Raw genomic sequence first — 25,139 nt, 5'->3', positions numbered from 1 at the left:
GCAAAGGCATCATTGTTGCTGCACATATACAGTATTATGTAAAAACTTTACAAAAATGTTTTAAAATATGTCATTGATTTAGGCAAATGTCAACTAAAGATGAAATCAGTAGGGTTGTGTGGTTTTCAGTCATGTGAATTTTTAAAGTAAAACTACATTGTATGAAAAATGCTCTGTCTGCATCAAGTATCCTATACTTATAATAAAACTTAGGATAATAAGTGTGCCAGTCAGGCATTCTTATTTTCTGTTAGGAGATACAAACATCCAATGCACATCCAATGCTGCCCTGAAAAAGACTGCCCTCCAAGAGTGTAATTGAATAAATCACCCCTTTACACATGTAGATTAGTGGGTGAACAAATTGGAGTAGCGGATTTTAGAAAAGTCAAATGTTAAATTTCTGGTTGAGGAACAGTTTAGAATCACATAACAATCTCAAACCTGCTTAATCTAGTTGTGGCTTGTGGGGGGCCAGGACCTATCCCAGCTAGGCAATGTATTTGGATACTTGCTAATTCATATTTGTTTCACTGTTTTTCAGTTTCCATCTATGATGTCATTTATGACTAGAATATATCTTGATGACTCATATACATTGTGCAAAATAATAAATAAAATATATAAATATAACAAACACAACACTCAATCACAGCTGGCCACTAATACATTTTCAGTAAAAAAAATCTTGCAAAACCTGGTCTTTAGATTTCTTGAGAACCTTAAAGGATCTCAACTGGTTTACCTGGGATGAGCGTGTCATATGTGAACACTATTGGCCCAGGAAATTGTTGCCCTCTTTTATGTGAACAAGTGAATCCCAGTTAACTACTGGACATTTTCCCAAGGTTACATGTGTGAAAGGAGCTAAAAAAACATCCGACGCCGCCGTGAGTGGCAGCCTTTTCAGCAGCTCCCTGTATGACTGTATATGTATGTGTACTTTTCTACTTTTATTTTTCTATTTTTATTTATTGATCACTCCTATTACTTTATTTTATGTGGATTTGTTCCCTGGACACACTTACTTTTACAACGTGGGCATGGATTTTTACACGCCGAGACTCGCATATTCAAGTACTCAACTTCGAGCGCTGAGAACAAATGCCAGTGCCGGTGTGGTTCCCTATTTACCTGACGAGGTAAGAAGGCGGTATCGTGGCAGCAGAGCCGGCACTAAGCTAAAAATGAAGCGGCTTGCGAGAAAGTGGCGTTTCAAGCCTTCGGTGCCTTCTGTGATTCTGGGGAATGTAAACTCAATCCCAAATAAGATCGACGAACTGGCTGCGCTGGTGAAAAATGTCAGGACCTACAGAGAATGCAGTTTGTTGTGTTTTTGCGAAACCTGGCTAAATAACACCATCCCAGATGCCAACGTGGAGCTACCCGGGTTTAGCACAGTTAGAGCGGACAGAGATGCAAGTACCTGTGGGAAGCACAAAGGAGGAGGACTCGCTCTCTATGTTAATACACGGTGGTGTAACTCTGGACACATTAACGTCAAAATCTCCACTTGCTGCAGGGATATCGAACTGTTGGCCGTAAGTTTACGTCCCTACTACTTGCCCAGAGAGTTTGGACATGTCATTGTTGTCATCGTGTATATTCCTCCTCGGACGGACGAGGAGTCAGCGAGTGACATCATCCATTCTGCTGTTGCTAAGTTACAAACGCAGCACCCTGAGGCGCTTGTGCTAATCGCTGGAGACTTTAACCATGTGACGCTGGACAAAACATTACCTGCATTCTCCCAGTATGTGCACTGTAACACCCGGGGAAATAAGACTATTGATTTACTTTATGCAAACGTTAAAGACGCATACAGCGCCACCCCGCTGCCTGCGCTTGGAAAAGCAGATCATAACCTGGTTCTGCTTCAGCCTCACTATAAACCAAAAGTGAGAGTCCTACCTGTAACCACACGATCATTCAGGAAGTGGACCCCGGAGGCTGAGAATACTCTGAGAGAACTTTTTGGAACTACAGACTGGGATATCCTGCAGGGATCTCATAATGAGAACATTGAGGAAGTTGTTGACTGCACTACTGACTACATCAACTTCTGTATGGACATTGTAGTTCCAGTAAGAACTGTACGCTGCTATGCTAACAACAAGCCATGGATTACAAGTGACATCAAGGGCCTTTTGAACCAGAAGAAAAGGGCTTTTAAAAACGGTGATCAGCATGAGCTCAAGCGTGTGCAGAAGGAACTCCGAGTCCAGCTCAGGGCGGCAAAGGAGCAGTACAGGAGAAAGCTGGAGCAGAAGTTGCAGAATAACAGCATGAAGGAAGTGTGGGATGGGATGAAGATCATCACTGGCTGCAGCTCGAAGCGGGGTACCACCATTGAGAGAGACGTGAAGAGAGCAAACCAAATGAACAACTTCTTTAACAGGTTTGACCACCCTAACCCACTCTCACTCTCACCTCGGAGTATTGCACCCTCCACACATCCTTCTGCTGATACCAGCATAGGAAAGACATCCCCCACCCATAATTACAACAGCGCAAGTGAGCAAAGAGCTGAGGAGACTTCGTGCCAGCAAAGCAGCGGGTCCAGATGGAGTATCGCCACGACTGCTGAAGGTCTGTGCATCGGAGCTGGGGGGCCCTCTACAGCACATCTTCAACCTGAGCCTGGAACAGGGGAAAGTCCCGAGGCTTTGGAAAACATCTTGTATCACCCCAATCCCAAAGGTATCACGTCCTAGTGAGCTGAATGACTTTCGGCCTGTTGCTCTGACATCACATGTGATGAAGACCATGGAGAGGGCTGCTGCTTCACCACCTTAGGCCACAGGTTCAACACGCCCTCGACCCTCTGCAGTTTGCATATCAGGAGAAGGTGGGAGCAGAGGATGCCATCATCTATATGCTACACCGATCCCTCTCTCACTTGGACAGAGGTAGTGGTGCTGTAAGAATTATGTTTCTAGACTTCTCTAGCGCCTTCAACACAATCCAACCTCTGCTCCTTAGGGACAAGCTGACAGAGATGGGATTAGATTCATACCTAGTGGCATGGATCATGGACTATCTTAAAGACAGACCTCAGTATGTGCGTCTTGGGAACTGCACGTCTGACATTGTGGTCAGCAACACAGGAGCGCCACAGGGGACTGTACTTTCTCCGGTCCTGTTCAGCCTATATACATCGGACTTCCAATACAACTCGGAGTCCTGCCATGTGCAAAAGTTCGCTGATGACACTGCTATCGTGGGCTGCATCAGGAATGGGCTGGAGGAGGAGTATAGGGACCTAATCAATGACTTTGTTAAATGGTGCGACTCAAACCACCTACACCTGAACACCAGCAAAACCAAAGAGCTGGTGGTGGATTTTAGGAGGCCCAGACCCCTCATGGACCCAGTGATCATCAGAGATGACTGTGTGCAGATGGTGCAGACCTATAAATATCTGGGAGTGCAGCTGGATGATAAATTAGACTGGACTGCCAATACTGATGCGCTGTGCAAGAAAGGACAGAGCCGGTTATACTACCTTAGAAGGCTGGCGTCCTTCAACATCTGCAATAAGATGATGCAGATGTTCTATCAGACAGTTGTGGCGAGCGCCCTCTTCTACGCAGTGGTGTGCTGGGGAGGCAGCATTAAGAGGAAAGACGCCTCACGTCTGGACAAACTGGTGAGGAAGGCAAGCTCTATTGTTGGCATGGAGCTGGACAGTTTAACATCTGTGGCAGAGCAAAGGGCGCTCAGCAGGCTCCTATCAATTATGGAGAATCCACTGCATCCACTTAATAGTATCATCTCCAGACAGAAGAGCAGCTTCAGCGACAGACTGCTGTCACTGTCCTGCTCCACTGACAGATTGAGGAGATCGTTTCTCCCCCAAACTATGCGACTCTTTAATTCCACCCAGAGGGGTAAACGTTAACATTCAACATTATACATAGTTATTGTCTGTTTTTCTGTTTTTCACCTGCATTGTTATCATTCTTTAATTTAATATTATTTATTGTATCAGTATGCTGCTGCTGAAGAATGTGAATTTCCCATTGGGATTAATAAAGTATCTATCTATCTATCTATCTATCTATCTATCTATCTATCTATCTATCTATCTATCTATCTATCTATCTATCTATCTATCTATCTATCTATCTATCTATCTATCTATCTATCTATCTAAAGAGAGATCAGAGCAGTAGGTTCTGCAAAAACAAAAATGCTTCATTCATTAACAGAAAACTAAAAACCATGCAGTACAAAGTGGCCCACTGGAAGATGACAAAAATGAAATTCATATGAATGCAACTTGTTTCCAAGGTAAATATACATGTTTGGGACATTTAGTCTGTTTACTGAGTATTGAATTTACAGTAAATTAGTAGAGTAATTGGGCAGTGCATTTGATTCCAGAAATGTTCAGGCTGGCAATTTGATGCTCCCAAGCATGTTATTTAGTTTTGAGTTTTATACTAGATGTACAAAATTTTTTTTTTCTTAGAAATGGTGGCCGACGCCTTGAGAGAATGTCACATAAGATTGGCCTCACTGTGCATATCCAGGCTTTCTTTGACCACCAAAGAGCTTACAGAGAAGCACTAACTTATGCCAAGAACACCCATTATGGCAGAATAATAGAAAGTGGCCACGATAACCCAAGGGTTTTGTTCTCTGTAGTTAATAAACTACTCGAACCCGCATCTGGCCCAACTACCTCTTCTACTGAAGTCTGTGAGGAATTCCTCCAATTTTTCTGTAACAAAATTAAAGATCTGAATAATTCAACTAACATAAATACATCGTCTGTTTATATCTCTCCCTGTTTTCCCACTCCATCCAGCTCCTTCTCTAAATTCTCACCAGTCACATTCTGCTTTTGTTAATGACCTGCTTTGTAAGATGAAACTGACTACTTGTGTACTGGACCCCATCCCCAGCACACTACTTAAATCCTGCTTTAATGCCATAATCCCAACTGTTACAATAATAATAAACTCATCCCTTGACACTGGCTCTGTGCCGCTCACTTTTAAAATTGCTTCTGTAACCCCAATGTTAAAAACGTGTGGTCTTGATGGTGACAATCTTAACAATTTTTGGCCTATTTCCCACATACCTTCCATGTCAAAAGTTCTCGAGTGTGTTGTAGCTTCCCAACTCACCAATTACTTAACCTCTAATAACTTAATGGAACCCTTTCAGTCTGGTTTCAGGGCGTGGCACAGCTGTGAAACTGCTCTGCTAAGAGTAACCAATGATTTGCTTATAGCAGCAGACTCTGGACAAACCAGCATATTAATTCTATTAGACATCAGTGCAGCATTTGACACGGTCAGACATGAAATTCTACTGTCCAGAACGGAGAACATGCTGGGTATCTCTGGCACTGCCCTCCAGTGGTTCAAGTCCTATCTGACTGATAGGCAAGAGTTTGTTAGTCTTGGCAACAGCAGATCTAGCTCAGTGCCAGTCACACAAGGAGTCCCTTAGGGCTCTGTCCTCGACCCTCTTCTCTTCTGTATTTACATGCTTCCCCTTGGCCATATTATCTGTAGCTATGGACTGGGTTATCATTTTTATGCAGATGATACTCAACTCTACTTCAATATTAAAAGTGGAACTTCATCAGAGCTTTCTCAGCTCACAACCTGCCTTAGTGAAATTAAAACCTGGATGGAGCAGAACTCTTTAAAATTAAATTGCAACAAAACTGAACTCCTGTAAATTGAGACTAAAATGCAACTTAATAAAATGAGCTCCTTCCCAGTCCATCTTGGCGGTGATCTCATCAGACCTGCCTCTACAGTAAAGAATCACGTCATTTTTGATTCCTCCCTCTCTTATTCCGCCCACATAAATCACATTAGGAAACTTTCTTACTTTCACGTCCGTAACATTTCCCGTGTTCGCTCCTTCCTCTCCTTCTCTAAAGCTGAGAAACTTGTCCATGCTTTTATCACATCCCACTTCGATTATTGTAATTCCCTACTGGCAGGTTCCCCTTCTAATCTTATATCACAGATCCAGCTTATTCAAAACTCAGCTGCAAGAGTCCTTACTCGAACCAGCAGCAGCAGCACCATCCTGCTTTGCCTTCACTGGCTCCCTGTGTCTTACAGAATCGAATATAAAATCCTACTAATAAACCTACAAAGCCTTAAATAACCTCGCGCTAAACTACATCAGTGACCTTCTCCATCACAATGTGCCTGCCCGCCCACTAAGGTCCTCTGATTCTGGCAATCTTGTTGTGCCCCACACTAATCTACACTCCATGGGTGACAGGGCCTTCAGCTGTATAGCGCCCAGACTCTGGAATGACCTACCGAAATTAATCAGGTCAGCTGATTCCATGAATTCTTTTAAAAAATAACTCCAAACTCATCTGTTCAGGAAGACTTTTAGCTCTACTTGACTTTATTACCCTTTTTTTAGTTTACTTCTCTGTCAAGATGCTCATGTAACCTATGTGTGTGTGTGCTAGACAATCAATTATGTTTTCTGTTAGGGTTTCTTTCTCTGAATTCACTGTCGTAATCTTCTTTATTTATTTATCTGGTTTGTACAATGTTACAGTACAGGGTATATACTGTATACCCTGCCGTTCTTTCTTATATTCTGTAAGTGCCTTGAGCATGGGAAAGGTGCTATATAAATAAAATGTATTATATATATATATATATATATATATATATATATATATATATATATATATATATATATATATATATATATGTATACATATAAAGTATAATATAATATATATACATGTATATATACATATGTGTCCCTGCATTAGATTAAGCAACTCTTGAGAGTGTGTTATGTTAGGTGGTTACTGCTGGATGGTGTGGCCTACTGGCTGTATAACTACAGTGCTGTACCATGAACCGCACAGTTGCTGGCTCTGTCCATTGACACTCTTTTTGACTTCAATCAAGTTGTTTAATGAAGCAGTGTATCATCTGTGTAGTTTTGTGAACAACTGTGCTGCAATAAATGAATGAAATAAATTATTTTAATACATTCTTGTTTATCATGATGCTGGAGAGTAGCAACATTTTGCATGTTAGTCAGACATGCAAGTGAGAATTCCATTATACTCTGTACACTACCACTAAAGTAATGGTTAAACCCACCTTGTAAAAATGTTACATTCATTTTAAAATATCTGCACAATATACAGTACATTAATTGACTGGCTGTATTATTTGTCCTGCAAGTCTATATCCTTGTTTTTTTTATGTTTCTGATGCTGTATGCATCTGAATATCTCTATGGAATTAATAAAGTATATCTAATCTAACCTAACATACTCTAATCTAATCTAGTGCCTTCCAAAAATTAATTAGCCAGCCTTATAATCATATGAAATATTCCACGGCTCTCACAATGCACTGTTGATGCCTTTGGAATAAAGGTTAGTACTCAGCTAAGAACCAACAACTGTGGTCACTGTGGTGAGTGTCCCCAGTGCTTCTGTGAGTTTTTCTAGTCATTTTTTCTTCCAACATGTGAATATACACATAAAATTATTTAGAAACTCCAAGTCAGCTCAATGTGTGAGTGTATGCATTGAATGTGTCCTGCCGTGGAATGACATCATGGCCTTGTACCTAATGTTGTTGAGAAAATGTTTTGACCCACCACACCTAAGTGAGTGGGTTAAGAAAATGGATGGATGGATAATTGTGTGGATACTTTTATGTCTGAATTGCAGAATGTCTGTAAAGAGGCTGGAAATAGGTTAGAATTTGTGGCTAGAATAGTTTCTTCCTTTCTTCATTTACTCTTAATATAAGCAGTAAGGAAATACTAGGACAAAGTGATGCATACAGTATATGCATTGTATATATATATATATATATATATATATATATATATATATATATATATATATATATATATATATATATATATATATGTATACAGTATATATATATGTATATATGTATATATATATATACGCCTGATGGGCCGAGAATTAGGGCGAAACACGTGTCGTGTACTCTTTATATATATACAGTATACTGAGAGAAGCCCAGACACAGACAGACACTGAGCAAGCCAGATATCCAAAACACACACGTTTATTTTACAGTTCTTTTCCTTGCACAAGACAGTGCACCAAAACAGTCACAACAGCTCAGTTGTTTACTTTACTTTACTTCTAGTTTTACTTTTACTTTCTGCCACCTCCAATCCTCTAGTTGCAAGCTCCATCCTCTTCCACCTGACACTGGCTCCTTGAATGGAGTGAGGCGGCCCCTTTTATAATGTACCTGGATGTGCTCCAGGTACTCCCTAACCACTTTCCTGCAGAACTTCCTGGTGTGGCGGAAGTGCTGCATGGGCACCTGGAAGCACTCCGGGTGTACTTGGTTCCTGTTCCATCAGCACTTCCTGGTGTGGCAGAAGCGCTGCAGTCCATGGCTCTGGAACCATCCAGGCACCCCCTGGCGGTGCCCACGGGTCCCCACAGGTTTGAGCTTCCCAGCTCTGTGGTTCATATGTAATCCTGGAGGGCTGCCATATTGCATCCCGGGGTAGGAATTGACCCTCTCCAGGTCCTCTGCTTCTCCAGGTCTCCCGGTGAGGCAAGGTCCCCGGCTGCCTATCACTATATATATATATATATATATATATATATATATATATATATATATATATATATATATATATGGAAGAGAAGGTCTGTGATACAGTTTGCATATTTGTAGATGGAGATCCACAAAGGGAGAAAATGAATCACATATCATAAAGTCGTTTTTATTCCTGAGCTTTCAGAGGATAATGCTTAGACTTACAAGAATCAAAGGCAATATATAGCAAAAATTACGTAGTGGGGGGGCTAAGTCAGTGTGATGGGGGGGGGGGGGGGGTTATTGGTTGTAAATATTTTATTTATTATGAACATGCTCTTCTTAAGTTTGCATATGCTGGATTTATGTCCAAATGTCTGTTGATGGCATTCTCATTTGATAGCCAAGATTTGGCCCGCTCTATGGCACTTTTGGTACTGGCCTTAAATCTTACTTGTACATTGTCCCAGTTAAATGTATGTCCTATTGATTTAGTATGTGTATAGATCAGTGATCGTGAGTCCTTTTTTCTGACGGCATTGCGATGTTCATGTATACGTGTTGCGATTGTTTTTGATGTTTGTCCTATGTATACTGCTGGGCAAGAACTGCATGGAATGCTATAAACTGCGTTTCATGTTTCTGCTGTCGATTTCTTGTTTTTAGCATTAAATCACACTCACTTACCCTCCCCCCACTACATAATTTTTGCTATATATTGCCTTTGATTCTTGTAAGTCTATGCATTATCCTCTGATGAAGGCCCCTGGTAGAGGCTGAAAGCTCAGGAATAAAAACTACTTTATGATACATGATTCATTTTCTCCCTTTGTGGATCTCGAGCTGCAAATATATATATATATATATATATATATATATATATATATATATATATATATATATATATATATATATATATATATAATATATATAAATATATATATATATATTATTTGACAGTATAAACTATTTCAACCATTCTATGATCTGCTTCTCCCAACTGAAAGAGGGCACCGTGGCAGATGTTAGCCGACTTGCTGACCAACCACAAGTGTTACACCCATACAATCAGATTGTGATTCAGACTATGAATGCCATATATATATATATATATATATATATATATATATATATATATATATATATATATATGTTGATGCATGTGCAGTTTCGTATGTGTCATTTTACTTGTTTTTTTATTCTTATTATTATTATTGTGTGCTGTGAGTGTGGAATGAACCAGGGGTTTCAAACTCAATTCCAGGAAGGCCATAGTGACTACATAAATTCCATACACTTTCTTAATTGGTAGCCAATTACTGTTACAAATTAAACATAATTTACACCACAAAGTCATATAATTAAAAAAGTAACATGTAACATTAGTAGCCAGAATTGTTTTCTAATTATAAAATTGGTTGCAGTAATATCCTGAAGCATTTACAGCCCTCCAGTGACTGGGTTTAACACTTCTGCATGAGAGATAGGTAATGCACTCACTCTGACACATCAAGCATTTCAAATATTGTTTATTTTCTTTTCCTATAAACACCATCCACAACCTCGAGCGGTTCAGAAATTATTGTTAACTAGCAGCTTGGTTAAGGAAAAATAGGGCAATTTAGGCTTCTAAATCATGAAAGGTGAGTCAATTAAAGTCGGTTCAAACCTGCTGACACTGTGGCTCTCCAGAAAGTAAGTTTGAGACCCCTGGAAAAAGCCATGTGTTTTAAATTGTGATTCTGCTATTTCAGTTTAAGTTTTTAATGCTCCATTTGCCACAGAGTAAGATTGAGTTACTTACAATGAGGTACTTTAAGATATAGTCATAAAATAACAGCAATCGTTTGGACATGAATCAGTCCCTTTGAATGCTTTTATCCAGACTTCCAGCATGGATCCACACACTGTATACACTTTTGTTTCTACTAAATATTTTTGTCTTTTTCCAAACCACTTACTGCTTTCATAGAACCCTGTAATTGCTCACTTTCTTCTTTAAATTTGTTTTGCTAGCTTTTAATTATGATTTTTTTAGATGGTGTTTTCCTCATAGTTCATGAAGTGAATCATTTTCTTAAGTTTTCTTTATTTCTTCTGACAAGGTGCAAGAAAAAAAAAAGGTAATCGCATCATGCACAGTAATTAAAGGGTTTTCTTGATTGCCTCACTCCTGCTGACATTCTTGCTTGGATTTTAAAACCTTCAGTTTTAACCTGTGGCATCATATTTTATAAGCTCTAAAAAATTATCATCTAAATGCTGAACTGCTATTAAAAAAATAAAATCATGGAAAAAGTTATATGGATTATATAGATTTGAAATTCAGTGCTCACTTTTCATTTGTGATGAAAAGGTAAGACGCCAAGACATTAATTTGCTTTGTCTATGTATTTAAAGGACAGCCATTGTAAAGGACACTTCACTAGTCTAGCACTGTTTGCATGAAGGTGTGGAGGGGGTTGGTGGTTGAGTGGGGGGTTATGGAGCCGGGGTCTTGACATGGTTTAGCTTTTGAAGCCCAAGTAAGATAATTGTGAATACACATGACAAGGAATGTTGCCAGACATCAGCATTTAATTAAAGTGAACAGGGGCCTTTCTTTGAAGATGAGATCAGGGAGAAAAAGGGTGAAGCAAAAGGTAATGAAACTTTGTAACTCTAATACTATCTATCTATCTATCTATCTATCTATCTACTATCTATCTATCTATCTATCTATCTATCTATCTATCTATCTATCTATCTATCTATCTATCTATCTATCTATCTATCTATCTATCTATCTTTGGAATGTAAAAATGAGGCTAGAAGCTTATTGGAAGCAAGCACCAAGTCCAACTTGATAGTACTCAAGAGTACTACTTACAAGTGTTTTTCAAAATTCATTTTTGACTGATCACTTTACCTATATGATACTGTATTTTCATCCTAGTTATGCTGTAATGCATTTTGTTATGGTGCATATTGTGAATGGCACTACATGAACAATTAGTAATTAAAATAGTTAATTTCTAAACACATACACATAAAATAAAATAAAACTGCCTTTTGAATTGTTATGTGTTAATGTCTGATCACTACATTACTTTTTTTCATTTTCAGTTTATTTCTTCTTCTAATTTACTCTGCATGCCTACAAATGAAATAGCTGGACTCATCAAATATATCAAGTTGTCCACCAAAGTGGTCAATGTGGCTGCCTCACAGTTCCAAAATTCTGGGTTCAAATCCCAGCCCTGGCACTATGTATGTGTAGTCTGAGCAATCTCCTTTTATCTTTATGGGCTTTTCTCCCACACAGTTGTGTATGTTAGGCTTCATGGGGAATCTACAATAGGTCCTATATCATTTACTGCTATGACGGATTGGTGCCCCATACAGGTTTGGCTCTTGCCTTGATTAAATGACGTTTCTCCAGAACACCACACTCAAAATCACTTCTGCTTACAGGTTAACAATGCAAAAATTAAATAATGATGTAGTAAAAGATTGATTAGAAGCCTCTGTCTTGCAAGCAAGACAAGACTGATTTTAGGTTCAGCACCCATTTCCTGCATTAGTGTTAAGTTGTCTTTTAAATTCTCTACTGCTCCAGCTAGTGAAATCTGCATCACACATGGTGCTAAACTGGAGGAAAAGGCTTTTAAGCATATGGATGTGAATGTGAAGGCGTCAGCTGCAAAATGATGCCTTCTCACTTACAGCCCGATTGCTCTTAGACTGAATCATTTGAAGGGAGATCCTACAATTGTCCTAAATGAAGTCTGGAAAGCCCTGAAAGTGCCATCTCTGCCTTGAGGGGAATACCCATTACACAATACCTGATAGTGTATTAAGAGTTCCTGGATCAGACGCACTCAGTCATTCATCAGGTCAGCCAAATGTCTATGACACTCAGCATTTAGTGGGGATTTAAAACGTCTATTCCATTATTTGTTTCATTATCGAAAGCTAAAGGTTTCAATTAAATGAAACTCAAAACAGAAAAGAGGAAGACCTGCATGTTAGGTTAAGTGGTGGTTTCACCTGGAGCTACCATGAGTGTGTGCGATTCTATCAAAAGTTGATTTTTATTTGAATCCCAAAGCAGCCAAGACAAGCTCTCAGCTCCATTTACTTTGAACCGAATTAGCTAGTTTAGAAAATGGATGGATGGCCAGCAGGGTGTAAAATTATGTGATGGAGAACAGTCAAAGAAAGCTTACAAAACTGTAGCAATTTTAGAAATCAGCTGCTCTTGAGTTTCATTAGGCAGGCAGTATTGTGACAGTACCGGAGAATTGGTGAGGGAATCACTTAGACCATAAATTGTGCTTTGTCAAAACATTTACTCTGAAAATAAAAATACAGAACTAATTTATTTTTAGAACCTTCAACACTAACTACACAGATTAAAACCTGATTTTCTTTTAAAGAGAGGTGTTTTGGTTTAGGATTGACTGATCTGTTAATTTCATTTTCTGTTAGTGCTGTTCTAAAACATCATCCTAACATGACCACAATTTTACACTTTCAAAATATCAGAAGACTAAAAGTGATTATTTCAAAAAGGCACTGTAATACTAAACAATACTTAAGGGATTATCAGGGTAGGCACTGGCTCCCTGTCATTATATACTGCAAAAGAACATTAGAAAAAAGTTTAACAGAAACCTTAACCTTTTCTAAGTATTTGTCACAACTGACATACATGTAGGGTCAGTGATATAGAGGAGACAGGTAAACTTGTGGCTTAAATTATATTCACATTGCCTGCCTGCCATCAGCATATTAGAAGGTCAAAAGGAGCTAAACTTAATCTACTACAGGATAGTTCAAAGCCACCATTTACCCTAACCTACATGATTTTAGGATATTGAAGTAAACCACAGTGCCTACCGAAAAATCCACATAGATGACAACAAATTGAGAACTAAACCCAACTGAACCTTTAAAGCTGGGCAATACTAGAACTAACCATTGTACCTGCGAGCCTGAAGTTGTGAAAGGATCTTCACTTTAATTGGTGTTTTACCTTTTACCATTCAACGTATTGCTCAACACATGAATGTTCTGGAAAGTACTTTAAAGTTTAGTTCACTTTAAAGAAAGGTTTCCACCTACAACAAAACATGAAGTTATACTGAAAAATGCATTGGTCCAAATCTACACAATAATTGACTGATTTACTAATTGATAATGTTGTTGCACTTTTGATAACTTAGCATGCTGAAATGAACTTATCAAGAAAAAGACTAGACAATACTCCTATAAATGATGCAGCATCAGACTGGTATTATTAAAGCAACATAACGCACTAGTGTGTCTATTTGAGGACTTACTAAAGCAGATCCCAGGTCACTAACAACTGTTGCTTAGATATAGCTGCTTCCCTTACTAAGAATGGTCATGCTCATTGAAATAAGATGCACTGAGCTCGTAGAAATCATCATGTTAGGACAAACTACAACATATCAATTGTAAAGAGGATGTAAAGGGACTGTGATGGCTCTGAGTGTGCTTCTCTGATTTAATTTTTTTTCAGTTTTAGACTCTTGAGTTTACTTCAGAATTTATTTCAGACCAACCGATATTTAAAATGGATATAAAAAAAAAATGTTCATACCATCCTTCCCTTTTTCTAGTCTTTTCATTGTCATTCAAGGACTTTGAAACCACAGATACAAGATGGCACATCTCTGGCGAACACAAATACTTGAAACAGACTGTTTGAAAATGTCAATCACCTGATCAGTGTGCATTTGAAATGTGGAGGAGCCCACACGAACACAGGTCAACTGCACAGAGAACTGTTTGGAATTCAGGCATAGGTACTGGGATGCAACAAGTACACTGCTGTGCCAACCCCCTACAAAACAATAAAACAGCAATATTCCTGGTTGGCAAAATTACCTACTTGATAAGGTGACTGGGCAGAATATACCAAATATGCCATTTAGTCCTCCCCACTGACTCACTGGTTGCTTAATGTTCTTGGCCTGTAGTTAATAAAAGCAGTTGCACCATACGTAATGAAAAATGTTATGGAAAGGTTGGAGCTCTATAAAATAAATGGTATAAACAAAAGAAATACAGTAGCACAGAATGCAAATTGCAGACTAGATCGGATAGACTTAACACTTGTGCCATCTCAGCTCTTCCTGTGCTCACTCCCTCACCCCATGACAAACCATCAGGCATATTGTCATCTCCCTTCCTCACTAAATGTTCTCCTTAGTGGATCTTCCTGCTTCCATTTTTAAGATACTATTACTTCATTTTAAGGGAACTGTTCTCATTTGCAAATTCTACACTCTAATAGTTTCACTAACTTTCCCGCCGGGAATAAGAAAAACCTAATCTCCACCTTTTTATTCATTTGGAAGTGAACAAACATCCTGGCTGTCTTCTCTTGGAGGTTTAGGACAGGAAGATGCCAATGGGCTGCATAACTGTTCATGACCTACTTCTCCTAATTTTTAAATAGCTTTGCTAATACCTCATATTCTTGACCTGGCAGCATCTTAGCAGGATAACAATGCTTCCCCAACAGAAAAAAGTAAAACCAGATGTTTTCTCTTGTGGTTACGAGCAGCTGTCATTTTACCAAATGCAGTACTTCATCACCTTATGAAGAGTCTAAATTTGTTAATAAAGGAATAAGTAACACAGCTGAGTAGCAGTGAGCCCTACTGCCTCAGAGTTCCAGGGACCTGAGTTCACTTCTTCTAAGCTACTGTCTGTTTGCAGTGTGCACATTCACCTCCAGTCTTCTAGATATACAATCTGATGATTTGGCACTTTAACGTTTCATAGTGTAAGCAAGCATGGGTTTGTGCCTAAGTGTGTCCTGGGATGAACAGAGATTCAGAGACAGTTCCTACGTTGTACTCTACTCTGTAGCCATAAGTAATCCTAAAAATGGATTAAGCAGGTCCAATTAATTAATGGATAGCACAATGTTCAAGAAATTGTTTATAAACCAAATTCAGTTTATATTTTTGCATATTACACTCTTATTTGTATGTAGATTTTTAAAATTATGTTTACCTTTAATTTCAGTGTATATCAACATAATTAAAGATACATTTGTATGGATTTGGTAATTTTAGTACAGTATACAACATTATGGATTTTTAAAATGCATTCAAAATTAAACATTTGAAGCAAATATGAAACAGAGTGAAACTTGTTTATTACCACATTTGAAACAGTTTCTAATAGTGTTCTTCCATGTATTTTATGAAATTGGTTTGCCCTCCAACATTGCAAAAGGGAGCCAAGTCTATGCTTCTGTTTAGAGTACAAGAGCAATGTGGGTGCAAGGCAGGAAACAGAAACCTACAGGGGATACTTCTGTGTTTTTCATCTTAACATCATAAACTTTAAAAATCTCTCTTTGATAGAATGTCTTTCTTAGTACTTTGAAAAAGAAATCACACAGGATGAATCACACAAAACAATGGGTAACCCATTTAATCAACCTCTATGCCCAGATATTTTTTGTTAGTTTAGTTTTGTAAAATAAACAACAGTAGCAATTCAGGGCAGAGTTAGCACAAAAACATAGAAAACAGATTTTTAAAAAATTAACACAAAGGGATCAATACAGTGTTACAGTATCTCATAAAAAAAACTCTGAAAGACAAAAGAAAGACTGTCTTAATTAAAAAGGCATAGAAGATGAATGGATGAATGTTAAAGATGTGAAGTTAAATAAGTAACTGTACTTCTTTTGAATGCGATTAGCCCTTTCATAGTCAGTGGCATCACAAATAATAGCACATTTAGCATACAAGATGAATCAAACAATTCTTTATATCAGACATTGACAGAATAGTATATCAAACTGAGTAAAGATAAGACAAAGGGAGTTTGGTTGTTTAAGCCACACCACTTGTCCAAAAATGAATAATACAAATACAGTATTATTTTTCAAATAAATACTACTGTTAAATGCTTTGTCTACTACCTATTTACATTTACTTATTTGCCTGATTCCTTTATCCAAGGCAACTTACAAAATTTATGATACGATTGGTTACTTTTCTTTTGGTTTTCCAGTTGGAACACAGGCAAGTCAAGTGAATTGCTCATGATCACACAGTCTCTGTAGCGGGATTTAAACGCACAACCTCATTCCAAAGCCTTAACCACTACACAACTAACTATCATTTATAAGTTAAATTTTATATATTAAGGATCTTTTTTGGTTCGATTAGCTCAGGCTTTCATTTCATACTGAATTTAGAAAAGACATTACGTTAAATAGCAAAACAAATACATTGCAATATAGCGTTTACTATTTGTTTCGGTCTGTGCCCTAAAGTAAACGATCAAAAATAAACATCCAAAATGCAGAAACGCCCAACCCACATGGTCCTTTATGCCGATACTCCAAACAACGCGCGCCGCTCCACAGAAGTCGTAATTAAAAAGCACATTGTGAGGCGGAGGGCTCGTCCTTGGTTCTTCAGCCTGATCCCGCCCCACTACTGTGCTCCTATTGGCTTTCTTCGCTACGCTGCCCTGCCTTATGGGCGGAGCACTCTTGTTTTTTTGAGGCTGCAAGCCCAGTTACTGCTACATTTCATTCGGGACACCGAAGGAAGACGGTGTCGTTCCAAAGAGGAGTTCAATCTGGTGGATTTTTTTTTCCTCCTGAGGATTTTTTTTTTTATTTTTAATTTCTATTTTTTTGCTTCATTCTGGATTTTACTTCTCAGCTTTTAACCTAAACCCACAAAAGGTTTAGTTTTACTTTTTTTATTTTTTTTTTTAATTTTGCGTTTTTAATACCGAAGGCAAGGATGGGATCCCACTTGTCCAAAGGTGTTATCGTCGAAGGAAAAGCCGTTGTCAATGAACCAGCCGCCAAAGCCAATGGCCAGGTGAGTTTAAATTCCCAAATTTTGTCATACTCGGGAGGGATCATTGTAACATTTTGAACATGTATTTAAAATAGTGCAGGTAAAGCAAGCGATGGCTATAGGCATTCTTTAAATGATGTTGAATGAGACTAGAAGCCCACGTCAGGCGATTGAGATGCAACAGTGTGAGTGTAGCCGGGCATCTTGTCTGGTCCGTAGGGTCGAAAGCGGTTGTCTTAATTTCATGAATGAAAGATGTAATTTATCGGTGCCTTTCCTGTGGAAATCCGTAGTAAACGGGTTTCAAGCGAGGAGTGGAGTCCACTTAGTGCTTTGTTGTGTGGTCCATAAACGCTGACCGGCGGCAGTGTACAGAAGATCACGTCCCCACAGTTTGTCCATCTCCCCGGCATCCATGGATGTTAGAAACGTTGAAATTCCAACGATCGTTCTAGCTATTAGGTGGATGAGAACAAAGGAGGGTACGATTAAACACCGGGGTGTTCTAGCTGTGATTCGCTTACCCGGTGGGCGAGAACGAGGGCGCTTGGGGGTGGGGGGGGAGAGAAAGCGTGTGTTGCACGTACTCACAAAGGAAAGACTACCCATCCGCACGTCGAGCATTGTAGGTGTGGTAGTGGACTGCTGTTTCAGCACCATCATTGCATGTAGTTTATTTCTTGCCGAACACTATGTATGCACAAGAAGTCGAGGTTTTCTTCAATTAAATTCCGGTATCGTTTTTTTTTTAAACATGTATCAGAAGCTGATAAGGTTATGCTCATCCTAAATGCAGATCCAGAGGTATTTTAAATTCCTTTGTTTGCTGCACGTTTGGTTACTCAGTGGCGCCGTCTGTCGGGAATCGGTTATATGGGGCGTGTCTCTTGTAAAGTTTATGCCGATGTATTTTTTTTTTTTTTTTAATTACATGGTCATTTTTGTTAACCGCTTTAACGATGTGATGTGGTTTGTTTTCATCGTGCGAGTTTAATCTGCTAGTGGTGCACTTTTTTCCCCCTCTGGTGGCATGCCTATAGCTAGTATAGGTTAGAAATATAACTGGCACCGTTTTAATTTGTCATTTTTATAATCTTCTAGGAGAATGGACATGTCAAGACCAACGGAGATCTTTCTCCAAAGGAAGAGGGTGAGGCAACCCCAGTGAATGGGAATGGCTCTGCTGATGCACCTAAAGAAACAGAAGCTGCAGCCAGTGATGCCATTGAACCAGCACCAGCAGCTGAAGAGGCAAAAGCAGATGGAGAGGCAACAAAGGAGACACCCAAAAAGAAGAAGAAAAAGTTCTCTTTGAAGAATTCTTTCAAGTTTAAGGGGTTGTCCCTTAAAAAAAATAAGAAAGGTAGTGGTGAGAATACCAAAGAAGCAGAGGCCAAGACTGAAGAAAATGGCCCAACTGCTGAGGCTAGTAATGCCTCAACAAGTGAGGCCAAGGAAAGTGTGCCTGCCTCTGAACCCAAAGCAGAAGAAACTGCGCCAGATGCAGAGAAACAGGAAGATGAAGCCACGCCGAAGGCTGAGGAGACCCCTGCCAAAGTAGAGCAGCAGGAGGCAGTTGAGAATAAAGCGGAGGCTGTGCCAGAGGCTGCTTCTAAACCAGCAGATACAGAAGAGTCCAGTTCAGCGACTGCCCCTTGTGAGCAAAAGGAAGAGTAGTGAATTTCGTTAATTTTGTGGACTGTTCTTGGCTATTTTTTCCCCAAGAAACAAAGACTACTTGTGGCCACGTTCATACAGATTTCACTCCCATCAATCTAACCACAGACTCACTGCCTTTGGTCTCCTGTGTATTTTTGTTTGAACTATTCCTCCCATTTTATGCAGATTCTGGTTTCAGGCAAAAAGCAGTTCTTGGGCAGTTTTCATGTCTATTGACATTTGGGGAATGGTAACAGTTGGCCTTCGAACGTTTGGATTGTATGCAGTACATGGACTTTTCCTCTTCTAGACAGTTTGTCTCCTATTTAAGACCCACAATGAACTGCTAGATAAATCTCTTGGTGGCCATCCATCTCTTCACCTTACAGTTTTGGGGGAGTGTACCTGATACTGCAATTTTAAATGGACTAGTCCACCTCAACACTGTTAAAATGGAAAATCCTTTCAGTTTATAGAATTTCTTCATTCCTAACTTGTTTTACCCATGTTTTTAAGTATTTTGTGCTGTATAGAATCAACAAATTAATTTTAAGGTTTATTTTTGTGCTTATTTTGGCTAAAACACAAAGCTTTGACTCTACTGCATTCACCTTTTAATAAGTAATGGGAGGGTTTGGTATTCCGCACCCTGTCAGTCCTCTGCTTGTCTTTGTAAATACATTTCTGGCATTTTATTTCTTTGCTAACATTTTTAAAATGTTTAATTGTAATGTTAAGGGTTAATAAATGTTCCATCCCTGAAGTCTTGTCTTGCATAAAACTCTGTTTTGGTTTTTAATGGTGTAGGTCCTCTTCTGGTAAACTTGGTTTAATAGTTGTATAGAAGCACAATTTCATTTGATATGGATGTTTGATTCTGAACTCCTTGGTACCTGGTAAGCAAATACCCTTTTTGTATTTACACTTTTTTCCTCCCCACATTCCAATATGTTAGAACCTGTAAGTGGGCAAAGTTGGTCATCCTAATGTTTGCTTATCCACATTAGTGAAGATTTAGTACCTGGAGCTGCTAAGGATTTTTTAATTTTTTTTTTTCTTTTTCTTCTCCAGGTGACAGTTTTAGATGACAAATGAGGTTTTATGGTTTCAAACGATGTTGCACAATGGTTTGCTGTTGTAACAGCTGTGTGTTTTTTTTTTTTTGTTTTTTTTTTAAACTGCACAATTGTAAAAGTGTATATAAACTTGGTCCATTAGCAGAGAATTATTGTATATAATTGCTCAATTACTAATTAAACATTTTTTTAGATGCTTAGGTATCTTGCAGAGATCTAGATGCATGAAAGTAGAAAAGAGGTTAACTGGCTGAAAAGACACCTCACTCTGCATAAGGTGACACAACAGAGGCAAACTTGTAATTTTTGGTAAGTAATGTTTGTAGGTATTTGGCTAGTGACTTGCATTGCCACAACCAGTTTCAGTCACCCATTAAATTGGGACGTATCCTTGGACATACATTTTATGGAAGAAGAAGATTGTCCTTTGGTGGAAGACACCACTATATGTGGTATTTGCACAAAAAGAAATATGTACTAGGGGTGGGGTTGTGAAACTGCTTCCAATCAACTGGAGAATCCACTGTTGCCTTGCCCTTTTTGATGTTACCATCCTGGAGAACTGCACTGGACTAACATTGATGGATCCATTTTGGTGTATTCAGCATCTTTTGTAGTTTCTTCCTTACCTTCTACATATGCCCCCAAAAATGTGAGGATTTGGTCTTCACTTTAACAATCTGCTGCTTGCATCTTCAACCAAGACCTGGTTATGTGTCATAGCAAGCTAACCCCAAATATTTCAAGCAGATAACCCAAGTTCCTAATATATTTATGGATTTATTTTGGCAATACTGTATAAGCAAACTCTCATTCAGTGGTAATGGCTGGATGTTAATTTTCTGCGAGTAAACAAGCCAAACTCCAGCGTGTCCTGTGCATTTCCTGGAGCTCTGCATCCTTCTAAAGCAGACTGGGATTTGTACAAGAAAATGGTCTGAATTTTGAAGTAAAAATAAGTGAGATTCATCTGCCAATTATAATAAATACAAAGACAGACAGATTAGCTGCATTGACGCTCCTAAATTGTCCCTAGTGTGTGCCCTGTGGTGGGCTGGCGCCCTGCTCGGGGTTTGTTCCTGCCTTGCACACTGTGCTGGCTGGGATTGGCTTCAGCAAAATGAAAATGACATGACACAACAATGAGAATGTATATCCTAAGACACACTGAGACAAGGACTGGCTCAGTGTGCTGCTCCAACTATCATGACATTCAAATGTCCCAACCATCACTTCTTTTTCTCTATATATTTATATAGTATCTTGATATATATATAAATCCATATAGCGCCTTACAAAGAGGTTACAGGTTAAGTAATGCTCATACATTATGTTCTAGTACTGTTAATCAGGAAAAAGTAAAGGGATCTGACATCAACTGTTCATTTCTGGATTCCATTATATTCAACCTTCAAATATGAAGAAGAGTGATTTTTTTCATTCAATAATCTGATTACACTATTTGAACAATGTGAGAGCATTTTTTTCTTGTCAATAAGCAGTCTGCCTTGCCATACTGTCAAAGTGTCATAAGGCTATGTCCAGTCCAGACATGAAGCGTTGTGAATGAAACGGGGAAAAAATCCGGCAAGCAGTGTAGTTTTCGACTGTACCACAGCGGCACCTAGCGTCTCTGACCGTGTAAGAACAGTGATGCCTTTCTCCACTTGATGACATATTACGGAAGTGAAGCGGTTTAAAGAACCGTGTATCTGATGGATTTTTAAAACTGGGATAGCATTAAATGATTAGAATAAAACCGAATATTTTTTATAAGAATCTGTTTCTATCTCCATTACCCGACGTAAGCTTAATAAATTACAAATATGGAGTTCACGTATGAAGAAAGAAGCTGGAACGTGAAGTGGACGACCCACTTTAAAAGAAATCGAGGCTGCATCCTTTGAATACAACTTCCTATACCACTGCTTTTTCGCAGCTGTGTAAAGGTTAAACAAAATATATGACAAAGAAACGTGCAACATCATTTGCCCCCAAGCTAATTAAAACGGAGCAGAAAAAGTGTAGATAGTGACATGACGGCAAGGACCCTACTTATGAATTTCAAGGAGAAGCAAAAGCCTCACGAGTATTAAGTTGGAAACTGCAGACATTTGGGATCAGCCTGGCGAAATATGTGAATGAGAAGTTCAGTGGTGAATATAATCCATATCAGTTTAAGAAATTAGTTACAAAGTGGGCACGAAGAAAGCAACGCTGACCATCCATAGCGTTCGTAAGCATACAGAAAAACGCACTTCTCATCAGTCAAAACATAACTAAATTGTGGAAATTAATTCAAAGACACCAACCTTCAGTACAGCATCTTACCAGTACAACATTCAGAAACGCGTGAGCAGCACGCCTCTCGTTTTATACAACGCGCCACATTTACGTGCCCATTCTTAACCAATCATATGCTCACAATAAGCAAAGTGGGCGGGAAGTAAATAGAAAATGTGAGTCAAGTCGCCACACAGCGCCACATTGAGGCTCGAATAAACACAAAATGGAGCTGCATTTCGCCCCTAGTATGCTACCATCCATTGGCTGTCATTTTCTTAAAGGCTCGATGATGACGCGTCGTTGAGTGGGTCGAAGCCTCGTATTTTATTTGTTAGAAGTAATAAAATATTTGTCAATTTACCTCATTCGATATTTCAATATTCATGGAGTGTCACATTTATTCCTTATCGGTACTGTATTCTCAATTAGTTTCTAAAATCAGTACTGTATTCAACAAGTATCAAAAACAAACCAAATTTCTTTTGATGCTTGTTAAAATTTAATTCCCGGGCTATTGCAGGTTCATTTCCACCGTTAATTTTTTTTTAAATTGTCATGTTTGTTGTATTGGTTTTAGTTCACGTTCCGGATGTACCCTGCGTGGAGTTTGCATGTTCTCGTAGTGTACGCAAGTATGTAGGTGTTGGTGCTCCGGTTTCTTCCCACAATAAAAAAATGCAGTTTGTGTCGATTGGCATTGATAAATTACACCGTGTGTATGTGTGTGTAAGTGCGTTTTCAATCTGTCAATGGATGAGCGCCATTCCAAGGTGTTGTTGCTACCTTGCACCTGATGAGTTATAGGATAGGTCCAATCTGTTCCGCGATCCTGCCCTGGACGGGTTAAGGAAATGAATGAATGGATGGATCGATCGATTTTACAGCGACACGATGGCTCAGTGATAATCGCACTCAGACAGATCCAATTTCTTGCGTTATAATTTCGTGCCAAACTAGGCTTATTATATTTTAAGTGAAGAGTCACAATACATTGGTCAATGTTTTTATCTCATTGAAATCCAGCCTGGCCCCTGTTCGATTTGGGTTTTCATGTTTCCCCATATAGTGGCTACGTGGGTTTTCCCTAAGGTGTACATGCTAGGTTAATCGGCGATCCTAAAACGACACGGGGTAAATGTGTGCCTGAGTTGTCCCTTAGATGAACTGTCGCACCATCCCGGGTTATTTCCTGCCTTGCGCCTGAGGCTGCTACGCAATTGCATTAAGCGGGCTGGAGAATGGTAACATATTGGCTTCGCAGTGTTGAAGAGCGTATCATTTAAATTCTGTATCGTAAATCTTGTTGTTCGGTACACCTCCTTACTATGGTACTTTCTACGAACGGAGTTTATATGAATGAAAGATTGGTAAACCACCACAAATATATTATTTCGGCATAATGCGAGAGTGCTAAAGATCCTCGCACTATGCAATACTCAAAATTTAAACGTAATCACTGCTGAGAGACATAACTATGAACTATATAAAACTCAAGAGTGACCTCTAGAGGAAATCCTCTCACTAAGCGCTTTCTTTTATTTGTATGGGCTACAATACAGTATATGTTTTAATTGCTTGAGACTTTTTACGTAACAAATAACATCGGCAAAGCACTTAATCCAATTCAGGATCGCGGGTTTGCCATAGTCTATCCCAACACCACTGGGCGCCAGGTGGAAAAGAGCGCTGGACAAGGAGGTCAGTCCATCGCAAAACTCAAACATTCACCCTCCTTTAAAATAAAAATAATCTGAACGAAAATGAAGTGTATATTTATATATATATATATATATATATATATATATATATATATGCATTTTTTTAAGTGTTTATGCTTTTATTATATTATTTATTCATAATGTATGTGCTTTTTAAAATAGAAGAAACAATTGAAAGTCCAGTCTTAAAGTTATCATTCAGGTTTGTGCCATATTTTAAAACTCTGCAACTCGTATCTTGGACTTGGAGTTTTACACTTTTGGGGGTGGAAGGTTGTGAAGGGTGACTACAGGAAATTCTTTGCATGTTTCAATGAACATGCCACAATTCACTTAGATCCAAGACCCAGCATGAAATGGCTTTAGGTTACATACTCTTATTAAGAAGCACTCGGTTTAATTTCCTAATGTATAAACTGCTTCACACAGCACTTCCATAGATAGAGATGCTGCATCTTTTTGATTATAGACAGATAGAAAGAAAGCCAAACAATATTTGATCATTTTTATCCTTAACAAAGGGTTATCTTCATGGCTTTGTATTTTTGCTAAGAAAGATATGCCATACTAATCAAATGGTAGAGTACAACAGATGCCACCTTCTTTACGGTTTGGCAATTACACAGTTAAGGTGGTTTGAGGTGCATATTCTTTTCTCCTAAATCACCAGTATATGCCGTGTCTTCTTTATTTTAAGGATGTTCAATAAACTAGCAAAACAATAAAACAACTGCTGCAAAAAAGTTTAGAACATTCTCGTTAGAAAACTGCCTGTTTGCCAGTTCGTTCTTAGCATCTGCCACTCTAAAATGTTTGTGATGGCATGTAGATAAGAAGAGATGCCCTGTGCGTTGCCAACAAATACATACAATGCAATTGAAAATTTTGTTGTACATTAATGTATTAAAAATCTGACACAAACACTGGTGGCCGAGTAGTATTTTAATTTAAGTATTTCTCATTTAAGACAATTGCTTTTCTTGCCTTTTCTAG

General features: G+C 38.7%; 3 protein-coding genes across 4 annotated transcripts in view; 1 reads left to right on the top strand and 2 right to left on the bottom strand.

Annotated features, from left to right (window-relative positions):
• LOC127525858 (uncharacterized) overlaps positions 1 to 25,139 on the bottom strand; it is a 485,542-nt gene that overhangs the window by 27,836 nt on the left and 432,567 nt on the right. The gene's annotated exons all lie outside the window — the stretch shown is intronic.
• Positions 1 to 25,139, bottom strand: part of LOC114664543 (histone deacetylase 1) — a 681,169-nt gene that overhangs the window by 588,986 nt on the left and 67,044 nt on the right. The gene's annotated exons all lie outside the window — the stretch shown is intronic.
• marcksl1a (MARCKS-like 1a) lies at positions 17,122 to 19,829 on the top strand. Its single transcript, XM_028819149.2, has 2 exons — positions 17,122 to 17,428; positions 18,509 to 19,829. Exons 1-2 carry the CDS (start codon positions 17,348 to 17,350, stop codon positions 19,082 to 19,084), a joined length of 657 nt encoding a protein of 218 aa, XP_028674982.1. The 5' UTR covers positions 17,122 to 17,347; the 3' UTR covers positions 19,085 to 19,829.

Source organism: Erpetoichthys calabaricus, chromosome 14 (genome assembly GCF_900747795.2).
Source record: "Erpetoichthys calabaricus chromosome 14, fErpCal1.3, whole genome shotgun sequence".
NCBI classification, from domain to species: Eukaryota; Metazoa; Chordata; class Cladistia; order Polypteriformes; family Polypteridae; genus Erpetoichthys; species Erpetoichthys calabaricus.
Note: the sequence above shows the minus strand (reverse complement) of the source record. Positions and strands in the feature narration are given on the sequence as shown.